The sequence below is a fragment of the Ambystoma mexicanum genome, chromosome 7q (genome assembly GCF_040938575.1).
Source record: "Ambystoma mexicanum isolate Mex_15411 chromosome 7q, UKY_AmexF1_1, whole genome shotgun sequence".
Lineage (NCBI taxonomy): Eukaryota > Metazoa > Chordata > Amphibia > Caudata > Ambystomatidae > Ambystoma > Ambystoma mexicanum.
This window is the reverse complement of record NC_090941.1, coordinates 796,465,468-796,486,124: the sequence shown is the minus strand read 5'-3', so window position 1 is coordinate 796,486,124 and position 20,657 is coordinate 796,465,468. Positions and strand designations below refer to the sequence as shown.

Below are 20,657 nucleotides of genomic sequence, written 5' to 3'. Positions count from 1 at the left end.
ATCACAGAGAAATATATCTAAATGTGAGGTATTTTGCCTCGAAAGCCCCAAACCAGTGGTCCCATTTTTATAAACATGTCTGGAAGGCTAAACTGGTAAGAGATTGATGTATGCTTTGTTAGTCAGTAATTAAGACTTTAAATAAGCAGATGTCTACGCAGACCCTAACATCCAACCTAGCAGGCAAAACAGAGTATATATATATGTGTGCCATTGTAGCAGCTGATTGCAATGATCATTTGGTTTATCACTGCATCTTCTAAATGTCTTCTCAGCAGATGGTTTCTGCTGTTAAAAGAGATTGAGCTCACACAAATGCAGTTCACACAGAATGGCACAATGTACATTTGAATGTACCACAATAGCAATATCTTTGGTTATAACTGCAGAACCATTTGTCAGTTTAAAAGAAATATAGATTTAGATTCAGTGGGAACACTTGAATCACATTCACATAAATAGGATATATTAAAATGTATGAATTATGCATGAATTCACATATTTTAATAGGTCTGTTATGGAGGCAGTGACAAGAACATACAAGATGTCTCTGAATTTAAAATATTTGTAAAAATATGAATTTATGATTCTCGTTAATGTCATGTGTCCATGAAGGGAATTATATGAAAAACACATGGGCCCTCATTCCAACCCAGGCGTTAAGGGTTTAACGGTGCCGTTGGCACCGTTAACCCTTAACGCCTGCTTTCCACCTTAACGCCTGCTTTTAGCAGGCGTTAAGTACCAAGGCGCTAAGCGTCCTTGGCGCTAATTACGGCATCGTAATTTACGGTGCCGTAATTAGCGCCTTCCCCACTCCCATTATGCCCTATGGGGCAAAAATGGGAATGGGGAAGGGTAAATGGGGATTGGGGATTTACCGCCCCACTCACCTTGGAATGGGGCGGTAAATCCGCCATCCACCATGGTGTAAACACAGTTTACACCATGTTGGTAAAGTAGGGAACTTACCACCTGGGTTGGAATGAGGTCCATGGTCTATTACAATGTTATTCCACATTCTTGAAAGGAGGGCTATGTCATAGCTAACACATCCTCTAAAGATGGATAGAATTTAATTGGCCAATGAAAGCAAGAATGATGACCCTGGGAGATGTCAGTAGGTTAAGGGGACCTACCACAAAAATGTTATGTTAATTGATTCAGCATGGGTGGACTTTGATTTTTATTTAAATCCAAAAACATAGGAAGAGAGGAGAGTCTTGAGAAAGTGGAAAAGCAAGAGAGCCCATCCAGCAGAACACAATACAATTTCTGATTCCAACATTAAGTAGCTGAAGGGAAATCTCCTTAGGACGGTATTTTTGAGATGAGACTAAATGCATAGGACGTTCCTAGAATGGCACCAGATTGCCAGAGAGGAAATTTTGGAGCAGGTACAAACGCTGAAAGGAAGAACATTTTTGGAAGTACTTCCACACGACGGTTGATGTCCCAATCTTTCCTGGGCCTTCAGAAAACAAACCAAAATTGAGTCCAATGATCCCTGAGTAGTTCCAAGAATATATAAAATCCCAGATAGCAATTAAACATATTTTGTGGAACCCTGATTAAAAGCTAAATCACTGAAGAGGGGACTTGGCCTGTAAATGAAACTTTGTGAAATTATATTTGAAATAGATTGACCCTATAATCTACAAGTGTGCAGGGCATATTTGTCTTGTCCAGTAACATATACTTAGTTAAATCCCTGGGTTTTGACAGAAGCAAAATATATCTGGTGTTCAAGGTTGGTTTACAAGGTTTTGCATGGCTTAATAAACTGCATGCCCTATTTACTAATAATCGTGAATGGAGTTTTCTACTCCTTTAAATGGAATAGGACATTTGAGGCCTGATTTACAAAAATGTTTTCAACGGGACTTTCCCATGTTAAAACAGTTTTTAGGAAAATCCGGTCCTTGGTTACTCCCCTTCATCTAAGAAGATTATGTAAATTTAAATCAGCACCAGCATTTTTACAAGTAACGGAAATAGAAGGATTCTACCTCTCTAAGATGTTAACACAACTCTATGACTTTAATGCAAAAAGGTAATTTACTCTCCAAAAGAAAAGCTTCTACCTGGCATCTGCTATTTGCATATATTTCAACAGTAAAACCTGAGTCAATTCCAAACGTCTTGTCTATGGTGCTGATTTAGAAACATGTGCCCAGATCACTGTATACTTGTAACGCAACTTTGCATTTCTAATAAAACATATTTAACTATTACAGTGTGAGACATGCAGAACTCATCCCTTTCTTATTAGACACAATAGGTTGCTGGAACAATTTGATAAGAACACAATGGAGTTATTTTCCCCATGTTACTGAGCTGTTTCTTGTGAATTATGTGTTATTTAAAAAAGGGAATTAAGTATTTAGTTCTGAGTATCCACAACTATTAGAAGATCCCATTTTTGTCTAGAATAGTAATTTATATTTGATCAAGTACATATGTATGGGTGTTTGTGCGCTTATGCAAAATATGTTTGATATTGCAGTGCAAATACATGTAAAACAGCAGCAGGAGGGTTGTGTCTTTTTTCTGTAGACATGCTGCCTGGTGTTATGTGGAATATTCATTTTCCATACCTTTATTCAATTTAAAGTCTGCAGGTGTAGAATATTGCGGGTGTCTTCCCCAGCATTGAAAGTCAGGGAGCAACCTTTAATTTGTTGTTTATTATTTTCAATAAAACAAAACATTCATATTAAAACCAGCTTGTTTCTTGAACCACATTGTGTGGTGGGATTGTTGTGCTGGCAGATTTTAGATCAGGGTTATTTTTCTGTAATTAATCAATTAGTAGTAAAGTAAAACTATTCAAAAGATGGAGAAGTCTTTAAAGCACAACTGTTCCAGGTAGGCTGCAGTACATTAATGTGTTAAGGTGCTTCTGACAGTGGGTGGAGCTCCACCTCTGTTGAGTTGTGGCTGTTCAAATGCACAACTCCTGCGCTGGGTTGGTTTGGCAGCCAATGGGCCCCACTACGAGTATGGAGGTAGCCATGGTGCCATTAGTGCCATGGCTGCTTCCAAACCCATGTCTGGGTCCGGGTAGTCGGAATGGGGATTTACGGGGTCATTCCAACCTTGGAGGACCCGGTAAATCCCCATTCTGAAAACCATTCCTCATTCCCATTCGAGCCCCCATAGGGCTCAATGGGAATGGGGAAGGAGCTAATAACGGGCCCGCAAATAGCAGGCCCGTTATTAGCTCCCTGGTCCCTTAGCGGCTCCCGCTAGGGGACCTCAGAATGCGGCGGTAGGGGGTTAATGGCACCAGCATCCTTACCGGTGCTGTTAACCCCCTACCGCCGTACTCGTAATAAGGCCCAACGACTTGTGAGAGATCCAATTCTCATGACACTTCAATAATAAAAGAACAATCTGCAATTTCTGCTGCCCTCGATTTCAACTGTATTCCTTGGGCTGCAGACATGATTGTTAAGTGATCCCAACTGTTTCCTCCTCTGGTCACTTGTAGACCCTTTGTTAACAATTGCCATCCCTTCCCTGTTGTTATATCCCTACTCCCTTGTTTCTCTGCTCCTTAACATTGTTCTTTTTCCCTTCTGATTGGGTCCCCATAGCAAAGTCAGTGCTCAATTAATACCATGATAATAATAAAAACAATAATAATAATATAATAATAATAGCGGATTCTTCATTTGCTAGTGTGACATAAACAAACAGCCAAGATGCTTATAAATATGGTTATGACTGTGTAGTATGGATGCAACTTCCCTCACATGCATACATGAACATGTGTGCACATGAGTATGTCTTCGAAAGACAAGCACATGAGCACTCCTTCCACCAGTGAGCCATTAGCTTAGTCCATTCCTTATGGCTGACACCTGGTGAGGCTTATGATACCCATGGTCCTGCTATCTTGGACAAGACCATTGTTTGAATTCTCTATGACTTCTGTTACTTTATAAGGTCAACGACACTGAGTAGTTAGCTTGTTCTTGCTCACAGGTAAGAACAGATTGTTAGTGTTGCATTACTGTCACAACTTAATTCAAATGTGCTGTGTTGTTAGAAATACACTGCACCCTACCCACATTGATCCAAGCCAATGCATGTCTCATGTAATGTGATAGTGTCCAATGCAATTGATTTGACCTGTTATAGGAAATAAAACAAGTAAGCCTCGGCTTTTCCTTTGGCTGATACAATCCTTGATACAATGTTGTTTGTGTAATTATTCACTCTCCTTTGACACAGAGTAATTGTTTTAATTAGTTCATGCACAACACATTACACTAGCACATTCAAGTTTTGCTAGAAATCTAGGCAACATTCTCCTTCAGCGTAATAGCATATGAAGAAATAAGAGGACAGGCTTGCTTTCCTGAGCGATGATGTATTTATTTATTTTTCCCTATGTCATGGGGTGATCTCTATGCTAGATTTTTTACCATTAAAAGTGCACATTTCACTTCTAACAGATATGTTTCTTTACATGATCCCCAATGGTCAAGAAGAGAAGTATGAGAGCAAGGCTCATTTGCACTATGTTCCTATCTGTGCTAATTATCAATTCACCAATCAATCATTTTTTCTATTTATATCGATCTTCCTTTCAGCAAGCAATTGATTTGTTTGCTCCTCCTTTGCCCCCTTTGCACTCCTCTGAGTGAAATTAACTTCCAAACAATGTTACAGCTGGAAATAAAAACTCTGGAGGAAAACGAGGGACAACTACCTCTTTCAAAAAGCATGCAAAGCCCTCACAGTTTTAAAAAAAAAGTTATATTCAGGGCCAAATCAGTCTTTCTTCAAGATCCGATTAATTCAGCTATCAATAAGTCTTCCAAGTTATTCTCAGAAGCCAGCTCTTTCATTAACTCTCCTTTGCCTTCGTCAAGCACTAGAACCTTCCATGGATTTGGCAAATTGCGTTAACACTTTCTTTAAGGAAATCGTTCCAAAGATCCAGGCATGCCTTCAATCCACCAAGGTGTCTTCTGCTTTTTTAGTACATCTGGTACCACCTGCACTCAATTGCTCATTTACCTTCACAGAGGTCTTGCATGCACTCGTTTCCTCCCTTTTGAGTTATCCCAAACCTACTTGCTTGACTCTTGGGGCCTCATTACGACCCTGGCGGAGTGGGTTTACGCCAGCGGTATTCGCGGCGGACCCGTCCGCCCTACTACGAGTTCCCGTAGCGCCATGGAGCCGTTTTCCGCCTGGTTTTTCCGGGCGGAGAAATCCATGGCGCTACGGGACCTTGTTGTTAATTACGCCACCGTATTTTACGGTGGCGTAATTAACGCCTTCCCCACTCCCATTATACCCTATGGGGCAAAAATGGGAATGGGGAAGGGTAAAATGGGGAATGGGGATTTACCGCCCCGCCAAGGTCGGAATGGGGCGGTAAATCCGCCAACCCCCATGGCGGTATCGGCAGCTTTCCGCCGTGCTCCATGGTGCATATTGCACCACGATCTCCGCCAGGGTCGTAATGAGGGCCTTGAAGTGTTATCAGCCTTTATGGCTCAACCCACTCTGCAACCTTGACTCAAAACATCACACAGTTTATTAACCTATCATTTACTCACTGAAGGGATTGTTACCCTGGGCCTTAAGTCCACCGTCATCACCCCTTTGATCAAGAAACACCCTCTTGAGCCTTTGCAAGTGAGTAACTATCGACCCATTGCTGCCCTTCCTTTGATGGACAAAATCCTGAAAAAGGTGAAGCTACTTGAATTTATGAATTTTGTGGAGCACAATTCAATTCTGGACCAATTCCAGTCCGGCTTTCGACCTCAACATAGTACGTAAAACACTTTTGTCTCTGTCTGGGATGACCTTCTTCACCATTCTGACCAGGGCTATCTGTTCTCTACAGGTCATGCTGAAATCGCCTGTCACATTTGATATGGTGGAACATTCTATTCTCTCTGGAAGAACTCAAATGGTGATGACTGGTCATCTTACCGCAACTCATTCTCTGGTCACCTGAGGGCTCCTCCCTGTCACCTCTGCTCAATATATATGTTCTTGCACTAATGTCCCTCATTCGAAATTGTAATGTTGATTTCCATTCCTACGCTGATGATAACCAGGTGTTAATGATATCCAGCCCTCAAGAGACAATTGAACAACCTCAGTGTTGTCTGATGGAGGTTAAATTATGGTTAGCCAATAACAATCTTCAATTTAACCCTAAAAAGACTGAACTCATGCCCCTGGGTCCCAAACACGTATTAAATTATCTTTCATGGTGCCCTCCATCTCCTTCCCTGTTTGGTCTCCTGACAACCTTTGCCAACAAGGTCAAAAACCTCAGAACCATATGGGAGCCTGATGTGAGGCTGGCCGCACAAGTTAATGCAGTTGTTAAATTAGTTTCTTCAGCCTTCTATTGCTGCAATGCACCCTTCTCTACCTTCACCATTCAGAAGTGGTTGTTGCATTGGTTAATTCTCAGTTGGATTATGCAAATGCACTATACAAAGGCCTTCCAAACCATCTATTGCAAATACTTCAGCTTGCCCAAAACGTGGCTATTCCATCTCCCTAAATATCTCTGACTTCAGACATGCTTTGCATTGGCTACCTGTCAGTCATCGTAGTATATTTTACCTACTCTGTCTGGCCTGCAGATGCATCCACGGGTTCGCACCACAATATCTTCTGCATTTATCTCAGATCTACCAACGCTTGTGTCCTCTCAGATCATCTCAACTACATCTCATGATTATCCCTCCTATATGCTGTCCGCCCAGAGGAGATCTCCATTTCTAGGTGATTGGACCCCGCCTGTGGAGCAAGCTCCTGACCTAAATCTGCTCCTTGACTTCCCCGTTAGTCTTCCATAGACACCTGAAAACCTTCTTTTTCTACAAATGTTTCCTCTGTTTGTTCAGACTCACTATTCCAACTATCGGGTTATGATCAATAACGGGTTGTCATCTGTTCCCACATGCAGTGAACTCTGTCCTATACCCGGCTGGGTACTGCACCATACAAATTAATCAAATCAATTACTATGAGTTATTTTACTACTCTGGCTGTGGTGTCAAGTCTCACCATCAGCAGCGTCCTCCGACTCTGCAAAGAAGATTATTTATGCACACCTATTTAATAAAGACCACACTTAAATGGACAATTAAAGCATGGTTTCTTTTCCTTGCATCCTAAAATAGATTCCCATGAACATAGACAAGTCTCCCTCTTTCCAATGCTTCATCAGTAGCACTTACCCTGCTTGATTATGTTTAATTTGGAACAGTGGATGTTGGGTTAGTCCACATATAAATGGGACAGAGGACTGAAACCTATGACTCCAGATGTTTTGAACTACGATTCGCACGATCCCTCACTATTCACTATGCTGACTAGAGCTGATAGTAGTCCAAAACCTCAGGTGTGCCAAATGGTTGCAGAGCTCTGGAAAAGGATAATCTAAGAAAACGCTGCAAAGACTCTAAGTCAAAATCCAACTTGAGCAATGAATGTGGTATAGAAAGGTGTGGGCGGTGAATGTATAATCGCGCCCAGAAAGGCAGATTGTTATTGGTCAATCTGTCTTTCCCAGGTACGAATAATAAAGCTTACACCAAAAACGAAAGGTTAATAAGAAGGGATGTCACAGGAGAGCAAAGTCAGTGTTCAGTGTGAATGAATGTGCATTAAATGCTCACTAACAAATCACAAGGCAGATACATTGTCTCTCTCTATGTCATCTCTCCTTTGAAAAATCACACTTTGATAGCGTGTGATCCACACCAACTCCTAGACACGCCTGAAATGCACATTAAGACATGTCCACATGATCTGCATAGTGCAGTGGAGCAGTGATGCAGCAGGTTTCTGAGTCATTCTCCTGGGATATTTAACAAGTCTTTCACTAAAAGAAATCACCTTTAACAGAAATTTTCAGAATCAAGTCTCACTTCGTGGACTTCCTTGGCAACAAGCTTCCACCACAGGAAATAAAATAGGAGGATGTTCTGATAAATGTTCCAGGCAGAGATGTAGAGCTAATCATCTGTGATGTTTCCACTTAGACACTGCAAAGGGACTTTCAAATTCAAATGATTGTGTAATAACCCTTTCACGCAAGGGTGCAGACAATGAAATAATCACACACCTTGATCTTATTGAGGAGAGAGTAGTGCTGCCCACTGCTCTGTAGTCAAATATGGGATTCAGGGGGAATTGGATGCAGTTTTAGGCAGCATGCTGACAAAATGAACACAACCACCGTTTTTTTACAGAAACTTTATATTGCGCTCATACACAGGTGTATCAGAGCGCGACCAGGCAAAGGGAAGGGGAACAGGGGAGAAAACAAAAACAAACGATCTTACTAGGCCCAGTGACATTGAGAACGCGCAAGTGTATGGCGAAGGGGAAAAGGCAGATAGTGCATGGGAGGGTGGAGAAAGTGGAAAAGTGCAGAGCATAGTAGAAACACAAGATAAATAATAAGTTAATAAATAAATAAAGTGATCAAGAACAGTGGTAGTGCAGACTGTGAGTGACAAAGTGCAAAATTAGATAGGGTCTATCTGATAAGTGCAGAGGAAGAAATGGGGGGGACTGTATTGGTAATGATTCAGGCCCCAGTGCAAGGGATGGCCAAGAGGCCGTGCAGGAAGGGTGGCAGGGTGAGCAGGTACCTGGGCCCGAGGACAGCGGGTGACCAGGTGCGACAGTGCCAAGAGAGAAAACAGATCAACAGGGGAAAAAAGGGGCATAGGCAGAGGTGAAGAGGAAGGTCTTGAGGAGCTTCCAGCACCATAGATGGTTCTCCTCAAGTTTCAGGGTGGCAGGGAGGCAGTTCCAAAGGGAGACCCCAGCTGAAGACAGAGATCTGCCCCCCGCTTGTTTCTGAAGCGACTGACCCTAAGAGAGTTAGAGGTAGAGGAGTGAAGGGCTCGAGAGGGGAGGTATTTACGGAGCGATAGTTGAAGGTATTTTGGACCCAGGCACCAGAAAGCCTTGTGGACAATGCAAAGGATTTTAAATTTAATCCTTGTATCCACTGGGAGCCAATGAAGGTATTTCACAGCTGGAGAGATACGATCACAGGGCTTGAGGCCAAGGACAAGTTTTGCAGTCCTGTTCTGGATTAGTTGTAAAGGGCAGAGAGTGGAGGCAGGTAGATTTAGAAAGAGGCTGTTACAGTAGTCCAACCTAGAGAGAATCAGAGCTTGGGAGACAGTGAGCTTCTGAGGGAAGGAGAGGAAAGGAAGAGTACCTCTAAGGTGGTGGAGTAAGAAGTTAGAAGGAAAGTGTGGAGTCAAAGATGACCCTGAGGTTCTTAGCTTCGCAGGTAGGGGCAGGAGGAGGGCCAAGGGAAGCCGGCCAGAGAGTGAGGGGGTGGTGGTGTGTGTGCATGTGTAGTGCACTCCCTGTGTTGCATGTGATGTCTGGCTCACCTTTGCCTGCTCATGCTGTTGTATGTGTATGGATGGTGCTGGCTGTTGCGATATGGCTGTGGTATGGCTCATGTGTGCGAGTTGAAATGACATGTTGTGTTGGCGATTGTGATGCCATGTCTGAGGTTTGCCAATACCACTCATGTACAACTATCATGTGTGTATGTGTCCATTGTACAGTGCCCTGATGCCTGTGTTTTATTTCTCCCTGTCTGCAGCGTCAACTGATGAAGAGGGCGGAGAAGGTGCTGTGGAGCACAGCGGCAGGGATTGCACCGCCAGCCGGAGACGCAAGGCCCGGCTCCCCTCCCAGGTTGTCATCTCGTCGGGGAGTGAGGAGTCCGGTGCCGCGTCCCAGGCCGCAGCTGCCGGGGGGAGGTCCAAGAGGCGGAGGTCGGAGTTGGACTCCTCGGCAGCAGAAGGGGCAGCTGGGACCCCACAGGGCCCAACGGGGGAAGATGGCACGGAGTCATCCAGGTTGGTGGGGGGTTTGGTGAAGGAGGAGGCCGTGCAAGCGACAGAGACGGGGTCTGGAGTTGGGGATTCCACGGGTGCTAGTGGTGCAGTGCAGGACCAGGGACAGGAGGCAGCACAGGCCGCCGCGAAGGTGCCTGTGTGCAATCCTGTACCTGGTCCTGTCACTGCATCATCTTGCACCATCAGGGATGCCTACGTCCAGACCCGTTTTCAGACAGGTGATGAGCTTACAACAACTGGCCTTCCTCTGCCTGTGGACGTGGCTATCCAGGTACGGGTTGAGCCTGTCCTGACTGGTGTGGCGTTGCGTCAACGGGCCATGCGAGGTGACCTGCAGTCTTTTCATGAGGAGACTGCACGTCATCTGGAATGGCTTGTTGACCGCGTCGGCCTACTGGGACAGGTCACCCAGGCCGGATTCCTCCGTTTGCTGGAGCTTGTTCCGACCCCCTCCTCAACTGAACACCCTATGCACCAGTCGTCCTCCATGCCATCTTTCCACCCATTTGTCACCTGGGTGCCCTGTGGAGCTGCCTCTGACGGTGCGGCCCGGCTGGTGGAGGACACATCCCTGCCACAGTCGGGAGTTGGAGGTCCAGCAGGGGTGGCCACATCAACGACTGCACCCCGGCCGGTGGAGGATGTGCAGGCAGCAGGAGCCAGGGCACGGGCACAGGCACAGCAGCAGCAGCAACGAGGTGGGAGCCATGATGGCTCAGGGCCTTCGACATCGGAGGGGCAGGCATCGGCCGGAGGGCAGGAGGACCAAGGACGGGAAGTGTCTTCCATGTGGCAGCGGTTAGGCCACGCCATAGATGCGGAGCGGCAGCGGGCGGAAGAGGCACGGCTCACGATGGTCAGGGCGGAGAACTCCATGCAGAGGGCCCTGAGGCGGGCCGAATGCCTCGAGGCAATCCGCAGGGAGTTGGAGGAGAACATGTCGTCATCCCTGCGGACCCTCGGGGCCATGGAAGAGGACCACCTCCGGGACATTGAGCAGGAGTTCGATGATGCTCTGGCCCGGAACATCCAGAAGTGAGCCGTTGGACTAGCCCGTTGCCCTTGTAAATAGTTCTTTAGTGTTAAGTTTCCTTTCGGTTTTGTTTTGTTTTGGGGCGCTTGGACAATGCCCCAACTTCTTGTATATAGTTCTTCATTAGGTAGGATTTTATTTTATAGGTTTCATTTAAAGGATTGGGCACATGGACCATGGATGTTCACTTTGTACATAGTTTGACAATGGATTTGGATTGTTGATTTTTTTTTCCCATGGATCAATGGTTTTTTATTATTTTTGCACCTTGGATTTATTTTCTCAGACTGACACTTTGGAGACATGCTTTTGGATTGCTTTTCATTTGGATTTCATGCATCTTTTTCATTTATTGGACATGCTGGATTTCATTTAATATTTCCATTTTCTTCTGTTCCATTTCATTGCCTGGCTTTTCTGTTTAATACATTATCATTTGGTACTTCAATGTGTGGTATTCTCTCTTTGGTTTCATGCATGTCACAATGTGTGTTTTATCATTCACATGCTGTCATTGTGTGGGTTTGACGGATATATGTTGATGTGCAGACTAGCCATTTGGGATGCATCATGTGCTGGTGATTTCTTTGTGGGGTGGATGTCATACCTGGTGGTGTGTTTGGACTGGGGTGGCGTAGGCAGTGTATTGAGGAGGCATGGGGGCCATGATTATGGATAGTCATGAGGTGTTGGGGGGACATGTATGGGGGCCTGCTGGCAGGTGCCCTGCACTGCTGGGGGGGTGGTGGTGCAGGGAGCCATGAGTGGGGGCCTGCTGGCAGGTGCCCTGCACTGCTGGGGGGTGGTGGTGCAGGGAGACATGAGTGGGGGCCTGCTGGCAGGTGCCCTGCACTGCTGGGGGGTGGGGATGCAGGGGGACATGAGTTGGACATGAGGGGGGGCCCGGTGGAGGGTGCCCTGCACTGCTGGGGGGTGGGGGTGCAGGGAGACATGAGTGGGGGCCTGGCGGAGGGTGCCCCTGACTGCTGGGGGGTGGGGTTGCAGGGGGACATGTGTTGGACATGAGTGTGGGCCTGGTGGAGGGTGCCCCTGACTGCTGGGGGGTGGGGGTGCTGGGAGACATTAGTGGGGGCCTGCTGGCAGGTGCCCTGCACTGCTGGAGGGTGGGGGTGCAGGGGGACATGAGTGGGGGCCTGGTGGAGGGGGCCCCTGACTGCTGGGAGGTGGGGGTGCTGGGAGACATGTGGGGGGGCCTGGTGGAGGGTGCCCCTGACTGCTGGGGGGTGGGGATGCAGGGGGACATGAGTTGGACATGAGTGTGGGCCTGGTGGAGGGTGCCCCTGGATGCTGGGGGTGCAGGGGGACATGATTTGGGCATGAGTGTGGGCCTGGTGGAGGGTGCCCCTCGATGCTGGGGGTGGGGGTGCAGGGGGACATGAGTGGGGGCCTGGTGAAGGGTGCCCCTGACTGCTGGGGGGTGGGGATGAAGGGGGACATGAGTTGGACATGAGTGGGGGCCTGGTGGAGGGTGCCCCTGCACTGCTGGGGGGTGGGGGTGCTGGGAGACATATGTGGGGGCCTGGTGGAGGGTGCCCCTGACTGCTGGGGGGTGAGGGTGCTGGGAGACATGTGTGGGGGCCTGGTGGAGGGTGCCCCTGACTGCTGAGGGGTGGGGATCCAGGGGGACATGAGTTGGACATGAGTGGGGGCCAGTGGAGGGTGCCCCTGCACTGCTGGGGGGTGGGGGTGCTGAGAGACATGTATGGGGGCCTGCTGGCAGGTGCCCTGCACTGCCGGGGGTGGTGGTGCAGGGAGACATGAGTGGGGGCCAGCAGGCAGGTGCCCTGCACTGCTGGGGGTGGTGGTGCAGGGAGACATGAGTGGGGGCCTGCTGGCAGGTGCCCTGCACTGCTGGGGGGTGGGGATGCAGGGGGACATGAGTTGGACATGAGTGGGGGCCTGGTGGAGGGTGCCCTGCACTGCTGGGGGTGGGGGTGCTGGGAGACATGAGTGGGGGCCTGGTGGAGGGTGCCCCTGACTGCTGGGGGGGTGGGGATGCAGTGGGACATGAGTTGGACATGAGTGTGGGCCTGGTGGAGGGTGCCCCTGACTGCTGGGGGGTGGGGGTGCTGGGAGACATGAGTGGGGGCCTGCTGGCAGGTGCCCTGCACTGCTGGGGAGTGGGGGTGCAGGGCGACTTGAGTGGGGGCCTGGTGGAGGGTGCCCCTGACTGCTGGGGGGTGGGGGTGCTGGGAGACATGTGTGGGGGCCTGGTGGAGGGTGCCCCTGACTGCTGGGGGTGGGGATGCAGGGGGACATGAGTTGGACATGAGTGTGGGCCTAGTGGAGGGTGCCCCTGGATGCTGGGGGGTGGGGGTGCAGGGGGGCATGAGTTGGACATGAGTGTGGGCCTGGTGGAGGGTGCCCCTCGATGCTGGGGGGTGGGGGTGCAGGGGGACATGAGTGGGGGCCTGGTGAAGGGTGCCCCTGACTGCTGGGGGGTGGGGATGCAGGGGGACATGAGTTGGACATGAGTGGGGGCCTGGTGGAGGGTGCCCCTGCACTGCTGGGGGGTGGGGGTGCTGGGAGACATGTGTGGGGGCTTGGTGGGGGGTGCCCCTGACTTCTGGGGGGTGGGGGTGCTGGGAGACATGTGTGGGGGCCTGGTGGAGGGTGCCCCTGACTGCTGAGGGGTGGGGATGCAGGGGGACATGAGTTGGACATGAGTGGGGGCCTGGTGGAGGGTGCCCCTGCACTGCTGGGGGTGCTGGGAGACATGTGTGGGGTTTGGTGGAGGGTGCCCATGACTGCTGAGGGGTGGGGGTGCTGGGAGACATATATGGGGGCCTGCTGGCAGGTGCCCTGCACTGCTGGGGGGTGGTGGTGCAGGGAGACATGAGTGGGGGCCTGCTGGCAGGTGCCCTGCACTGCTGGGGGTGGTGGTGCAGGGAGCCATGAGTGGGGGCCTGCTGGCAGGTGCCCTGCACTGCTGGGGGGTGGGGATGCAGGGGGACATGAGTTGGACATGAGTGGGGGCCTGGTGGAGGGTGCCCTGCACTGCTGGGGGTGGGGGTGCTGGGAGACATGAGTGGGGGCCTGGTGGAGGGTGACCCTGACTGCTGGGGGGTGGGGATGCAGGGGGACATGAGTTGGACATGAGTGTGGGCCTGGTGGAGGGTGCCCCTGACTGCTGGGGGGTGGGGGTGCTGGGAGACATGAGTGGGGGCCTGCTGGCAGGTGCCCTGCACTGCTGGGAGGTGGGGGTGCAGGGGGACATGAGTGGGGGCCTGGTGGAGGGTGCCCCTGACTGCTGGGGATGGGGGTGCTGGGAGACATGTGTGGGGGCCTGGTGGAGGGTGCCCCTGACAGCTGGGGGGTGGGGATGCAGGGGGACATGAGTTGGACATGAGTGTGGGCCTGGTGGAGGTTGCCCCTGGATGCTGGGGGGTGGGGGTGCAGGGGGACATGAGTTGGACATGAATGTGGGCCTGGTGGAGGGTGCCCCTCGATTCTGGGGGGTGGGGGTGCAGGGGGACATGAGTGGGGGCCTGGTGAAGGGTGCCCCTGACTGCTGGGGGGTGGGGATGCAGGGGGACATGAGTTGGACATGAGTGGGGGCCTGGTGGAGGGTGCCCCTGACTGCTGGGGGGTGGGGGTGCTGGGAGACATCTGTGGGGGCCTGGTGGAGGGTGCCCCTGACTGCTGGGGGGTGGGGATGCAGGGGGACATGAGTTGGACATGAGTGTGGGCCTGGTGGAGGGTGCCCCTGGATGCTGGGGGGTGGGGGTGCAGGGGGACATGAGTTGGACATGAGTGTGGGCCTGGTGGAGGGTTCCCCTCGATGCTGGGGGGTGGGGGTGCAGGGGGACATGAGTGGGGGCCTGGTGAAGGGTGCCCCTGACTGCTGGGGGGTGGGGGTGCTGGGAGACATGTTTGGGGGCCTAGTGGAGGGTGCCCCTGACTGCTGAGGGGTGGGGATGCAGGTGGACATGAGTTGGACATGAGTGGGGGCCTGGTGGAGGGTGCCCCTGCACTGCTGGGGGGTGGGGGTGCTGGGAGACATGTGTGGGGCCTGGTGGAGGGTGCCCATGACTGCTGGGGGGTGGGGGTGCTGGGAGACATGTATGGGGGCCTGCTGGCAGGTGCCCTGCACTGCTGGGGGGTGGTGGTGCAGAGAGACATGAGTGGGGGCCTGCTGGCAGGTGCCCTGCACTGCTGGGGGGTGGTGGTGCAGGGAGACATGAGTGGGGGCGTGCTGGCTGGTTCCCTGCACTGCTGGGGGGTGGGGATGCAGGGGGACATGAGTTGGACATGAGTGGGGGCCTGGTGGAGGGTGCCCCTGACTGCTTGGGGGTGGGGGTGCTGGGAGACATGAGTGGGAGCCTGCTGGCAGGTGCCCTGCACTGCTGGGGGTGGGGGTGCAGGGCGACATGTGTGGGGGCCTGGTGGAGGTTGCCCCTGACTGCTGGGGGGTGGGGGTGTAGGGGGAGATGAGTTGGACATAAGTGTGGGCCTGGTGGAGGGTGCCCCTGACTGCTGGGGATGGGGGTGCAGGGGGACATGAGTTGGACATGAGTGGGGGCCTGCTGGCAGGTGCCCTACAGTGCTGGGGGGTGGGGTTGCTGGGAGACATGCGTTGTTGATCAGTAGTGCAAGGTGACATGTGGGTTGGCTGGGGGGGCATGCCCATGGTGGATGGGCTGCCTGCGGGACATGAGCAGGGGTGCAGGGTAGTCCCCTGTGGTGTGGGCTGCCTGCAGGGGCCGTGGAGGGTGTAGAAGCAACACCTGGGAGGACCCACACGCCCAATTCACGTGTAGTACTCCCCGGAACCCCTGAAATACACGTACCCTGCTGAAAACGCGTGTGAGACTTCCTGCGCATCCCGAAATACACGTACCCAGGGCAATCGCGTATGGAACTTCCCGCGCACTCCTGAAATACACGTGCCCTGATGGAATCGCGTGTGAAACTTCACGCGCACCCCTCAAATACACATACCCAGGACAATCGCGTGTGGATCTTCCCGCGCACCCCAAAATACACGTGCCCTGATGGAATCACATGTGAAACTTCACGCGCAGCCCTGAAATACACGTACCCTGTTGGGATTGCGTGTGAAACTTCCCGCGAACCCCGAAATACACGTACCCAGGGCAATCGCGTGTGGAACTTCCCACGCACCCCTGAAATACACATATCCTGCTGAATTCGCGTATGGAAATTCCCGCGCACCTTGAGATACACGTACCCTGCTGGAGTCGCGTGTGACAATTCACGTGCACCCCGCAATACACGTACCCAGGCCAATCGCATGTGGATCTTCCCGCGCACCCTGAAATACACGTACCCTGGTGGAATCGCGTGTGAAACTTCACGCGCACCCCTCAAATACACGTACCCTGGTGGGATCGCGTGTGAAACGTCCCGCGAACCCCTGAAATACACGTTCCCCGCTTGGCGTTTGCTGTTTGGCAGCCCTGTAAACTGGTCCAGGGTTAGCGCAGACATTTCGATGAATTGGGGATGTTGATGGATTTTCTTTGCGCAAGGGCGTTCTTGGGGGCGTAACTGGTGCTGCTGCAGGGTCGCTGCGCCACTCTGCGCCACGGCTGGTTTTGGAGGCTAAAATCCATGAATACTGGCGCAGTATATCGCACGGGGACACTGTGCGCCAGCCACGTGAGCCACTTTTGTGCGAAATTCTATGAATTACCCTGTAAATGTGTTGGCGCATCCAGAAAAGATGAGGGCAACACAACTGAACATTTCTCTTATCATTCTTGTAGCACGTATGTTGTCTATTTTCTTTTGTTGCACTGACTTCATGCTGTATGTTGACCTAAAGAGTGATTGTTTTATCTTTCACAGTAGCAGGAGAAGTATAAGTAGAAGTATAATGTAAAGTAATGTTTTAAAAAAAATGTGTTTTATGTTATATTTTATTGTTTTACATGTGTTAAATTGAGGTTAAACTAAATACATTAAATAAATAAACAACTGAATTATGTTTTTGATAGCAGGCAGGTTGTACTTTGCACTTTAATCTAAAATAAGACGATAAATATAGCAGACTCCTTAGATTCCTGTCGCCTTTATACAGATGTGGCTGATCACTGCTCACCTGGCAGTGGCCCTATCCTTGGGCAGTGCTGTTATGCTTAGAGGTGGTAACAAAGCTAACTGGCGGCCAGAGAAAACCCCCCTTATTTTAATTTAATTGTTTTTTTATACCTGAGTTCGATTTCTAAACGTGGATCTGGGATTCGAACTGCGTGGTCTTGCTTCCAAGACCAGAACGTTGGCCATGTGCTATCCTCGGTTCACAATATATAATTATAATCATTTTAATTTATTGGATATGAATGAAAGACAACACATGTAGTAGCAGCAACACCATTTCAAAATGACTCACAATTTGAAGAAATGTTGGGGTATAACTGGAACAGAAAACAAACAAGAGTTGTCATGGAAGAATTATAACAGTCCAAGAGTCCTAGGACTAATGAAGCTGCTATATTCCGACACCTCAATTGTGGTGAGGCTATCAAAGGATGGTATAACTACTCCTCCGATAAAGACAACAACGGGCCTAAAATAAGGATGCCCCTTGGCAGCTACCCTTTACAACTTGTATACAGCAGACTCTGAAGAACCTCTAAGCAACCCGGCTTTAAACCCCCCGAAATTGAATTCCATTCCAGTTCAAGCACTGTTGTAGGCCAATGATATCATTCTACTGGATAAAACTACTTCAGGGATTCAACAGAGTTTACATCTCATGGGGGTTTATATGAAGGCTAATGAACTAGGCATCACTACTGCTTAAACGAAAGTAATGGCCCTGAAACTGATCATTGTTGAAATCTGCCTAGAGGAAGTGTCAACCTTTAAATATCTTGGCATTACGATTAATCAATCGAAAATAGAAAAACAATGCTTCACTACCCTAGAAGGAAAAATGCAATGCCTAGCCAGGCAAGGATGTGTTCTTCACCGGAAATTTGGCAAATTCTCATTCAAGCCTATCATGTCATTTTACAGACAGAAAGTGATTCTGGCAATCACCTATGGAAGCGATGCAATGATCTACACAGAACTCAAAAACTGGACAAGATTAGAGGCAATGTTCAGGAGAAAGATTCTAAGATTACCTGACTCGTACCCTATGACGAGAATTTGGCAAGAAATTGCTACACAATCATTGGCATCAATAGTTACATGGAAGCAATTAGATCTATTCCAAAAACTGCTGACGGAAGAGAAAATACCAGCAATAAAAATTTTGAGATGTAACCCCAACGCCATGAATAATGCAGTCCTGCAAATCTGGAAAGAACGTCTACTTCGACAGCTAGGGAACGAAGATATATCAGTTGAAATGCTCACGAAAAGACCTTAGTATGCAAAAAAAAATTCCACAGAAAATGACTGGATCAAGAGTTGCAATGCCGAAATCTTGTACCGCAGAAATCTCCAATGCCAATCTGATATACCATCGATAAATAAGATACCAAAGTACATGGAAATGTTTCCCGATTGAATGGTGCGTGCAATTTATATGGAAATCCGGCTTAATACTCTACCAACCAGAGAAAAATTAGCTATGGCCCGGCAAATTCCCAAGACAGATCAACATTGCCGATTCTGTAACAACAGAGAAGTCCCAGAAACAATATACCACTTACTAATGATATGTCCAGAACTGTTGCAAAAAAGGCTCATTTTTGGTGAATATTTCAATATTTCAGCCCAGCATATGGACAAGGATGCTCGATGGTCACTAATAATGAATGGATGAGAAAACAAATTAATCTTTACGGTAGTGCAATTCCAAAAGAACGTGCTGGGACTGGACAATAGACCATTGGTGAATCACAAGGGGGGTTCTTCGACGGCTATTTGATTCATTGTGTTTCTGCAGACCTAAAACAAGAAAATCCTCTTTTTCTCCTTTTTATCATTTTGTTTTCCTCTTCCTTCTTGATTTCTTTCTTCCTTGCCATTTCTAATGCTTTTCGAAATGAGGAAAACTGTAAGACTTATGAATGAAAAGTTTATAATAAACTATACCATTTTAAAAAAAAAAATAGTCCAAGAGTAACATGGGGAAATGTTTGGGGGTGTGGCAGGCAGGGTCACTTAAAACATGCCCGGGGTAGGAGGTGCATATGGAAATCCAGATCCTGCCAGGAGTGGCGATGGGGAATTGGGCCACGGCTGAAGGATGTTGGATGGGTGTGGGGACACCCAGAATCTGCTCAGGAAGACGGAGGATGTGACACCTAGAACCTCCCAAGGCAGTAGGGAGAAAGGAGTGCGGATACCCAGAATCTGCCAGGGAAGGGGGAATGGGGGCCCCCTCAACCTGCTAGTGAAGGAAGGGGACCACGTGGATCAGCTTTGCCAATAGGTAATCCTATTCATTCTCATGTTAGTGGCTTTTGATGGGTTCTTGGGTGGGTGCAGGAGTTCCGTCAGGCAATGGCCGCCATCTTGGAAAGTGGCAAAGTGGGTTGAGACAGTCTTCTGAACACCAGAGGCAGAGGCTTGACAGATTCCCACTCAGCATACCTAAAGGTGTCCACCGGAAGGTAGAAGGAGCCACAACATAGCGCCTGTGTTAGAGGCTTTCCCACAAGATGGCAAATAGCTTTTTCCTACAAGGGCATTTCCACACTGTATTGAAACGCCAGGCCACATTGTGTCCCATTCTAACTGCATTTAATCACGGTTGGACATTGAGCCCATCCGACAGAATAACAATGCTATAAACCCACTGGGCACCATTTACACGTGATACGGGCTCTAATGTACTCTTTCCTTGGCATTTCCTTTACTAATTTGAAATCTCTTAATGTATTAATCTGTTTCTTTAATCAGGCCGATAAAAGACAAACTTAAAGGATACTTTTGAAATGAACATTTAAAATGTTAACTTTGATTTCTATGTATAAAAATGTGCAATTAAAAAAGTTAAGAAAATAATGACAAACCTTTGCAAATGCCACATCACTATCATGTTGTCCACCAGCCATTGTGTTGGTCTCAGCATCTCCTGGATTAAACAGGGGCCCGGCAAGCGAAAGGGAGGAGAGCGACAGCAGCACACTTACAGAAAGCTGCAGAGCCATTGGTTTCAGTGCACACACCCTGGCAAGCAACCCCAGCATCGCCAGGTGCTGTCCTTTTATACGATCCACCTTTCTTATGCAATTTGAAATGCGATGACTCACTTGTGGCCAAAACTGGTCAGTAATACTGTGCAACGGGGAGATCACAGGCATGGGCGTATTTTAAGGACTGCAAAGCTTCTTCGATCCTTTTTGAGTCCATGCTTAAAGTCGTTCTAATTTGAGATCATCCCAAGCACTTGACTCTGTCCTGCTCCTAACCGCCTGGCCTGCTTTGACTTGCACACACCTGTGTATGTAAATTGCAATTAAAGGGCTTGCACACATCCACGTGTTCCTTTGTGTGCCCTGCGCATAACTCCTATAATCTAAGAATAGGCATTTTTTTAGAACATACATTGAATGGCATTATGGTATTCTTTTACACCAGAAGCTTCTAGTTTACATAATATACGTATTGAATATATTAACTAGACCAAGATTAATATGCATCGATTCTGAGCAAAACGTCTCAAAATGGGAATTCTGGGTTGTTTGTTAATCCAAGAGAGCCAAGGAACATAGGAAGTGCACAGACAAGGAGTGTGGGGGCACTGGGAAAGTGGGATTGCATGGCCATTAAAGCCTGCCTTCCCGCGG

The 20,657-nt window shown here is 49.1% G+C and overlaps 1 protein-coding gene across 2 annotated transcripts in view; it reads right to left on the bottom strand.

Moving 5' to 3' along the window:
* LOC138528550 (matrix metalloproteinase-20-like) overlaps nt 1-20,077 on the bottom strand; it is a 123,669-nt gene extending 103,592 nt beyond the window's left edge. Inside the window, exon 1 of one of the 2 annotated variants that reach the window (XM_069640312.1) lies at nt 19,881-20,077. In XM_069640312.1, coding sequence (XP_069496413.1) covers nt 19,881-20,057 — 177 coding nt within the window. In that variant the 5' untranslated portion in view covers nt 20,058-20,077. The remainder of the gene's footprint in view (nt 1-19,880) is intronic. The other variant, XM_069640313.1, reaches the window with a different exon arrangement.
* Nucleotides 20,078-20,657: the final 580 nt, after the last annotated feature.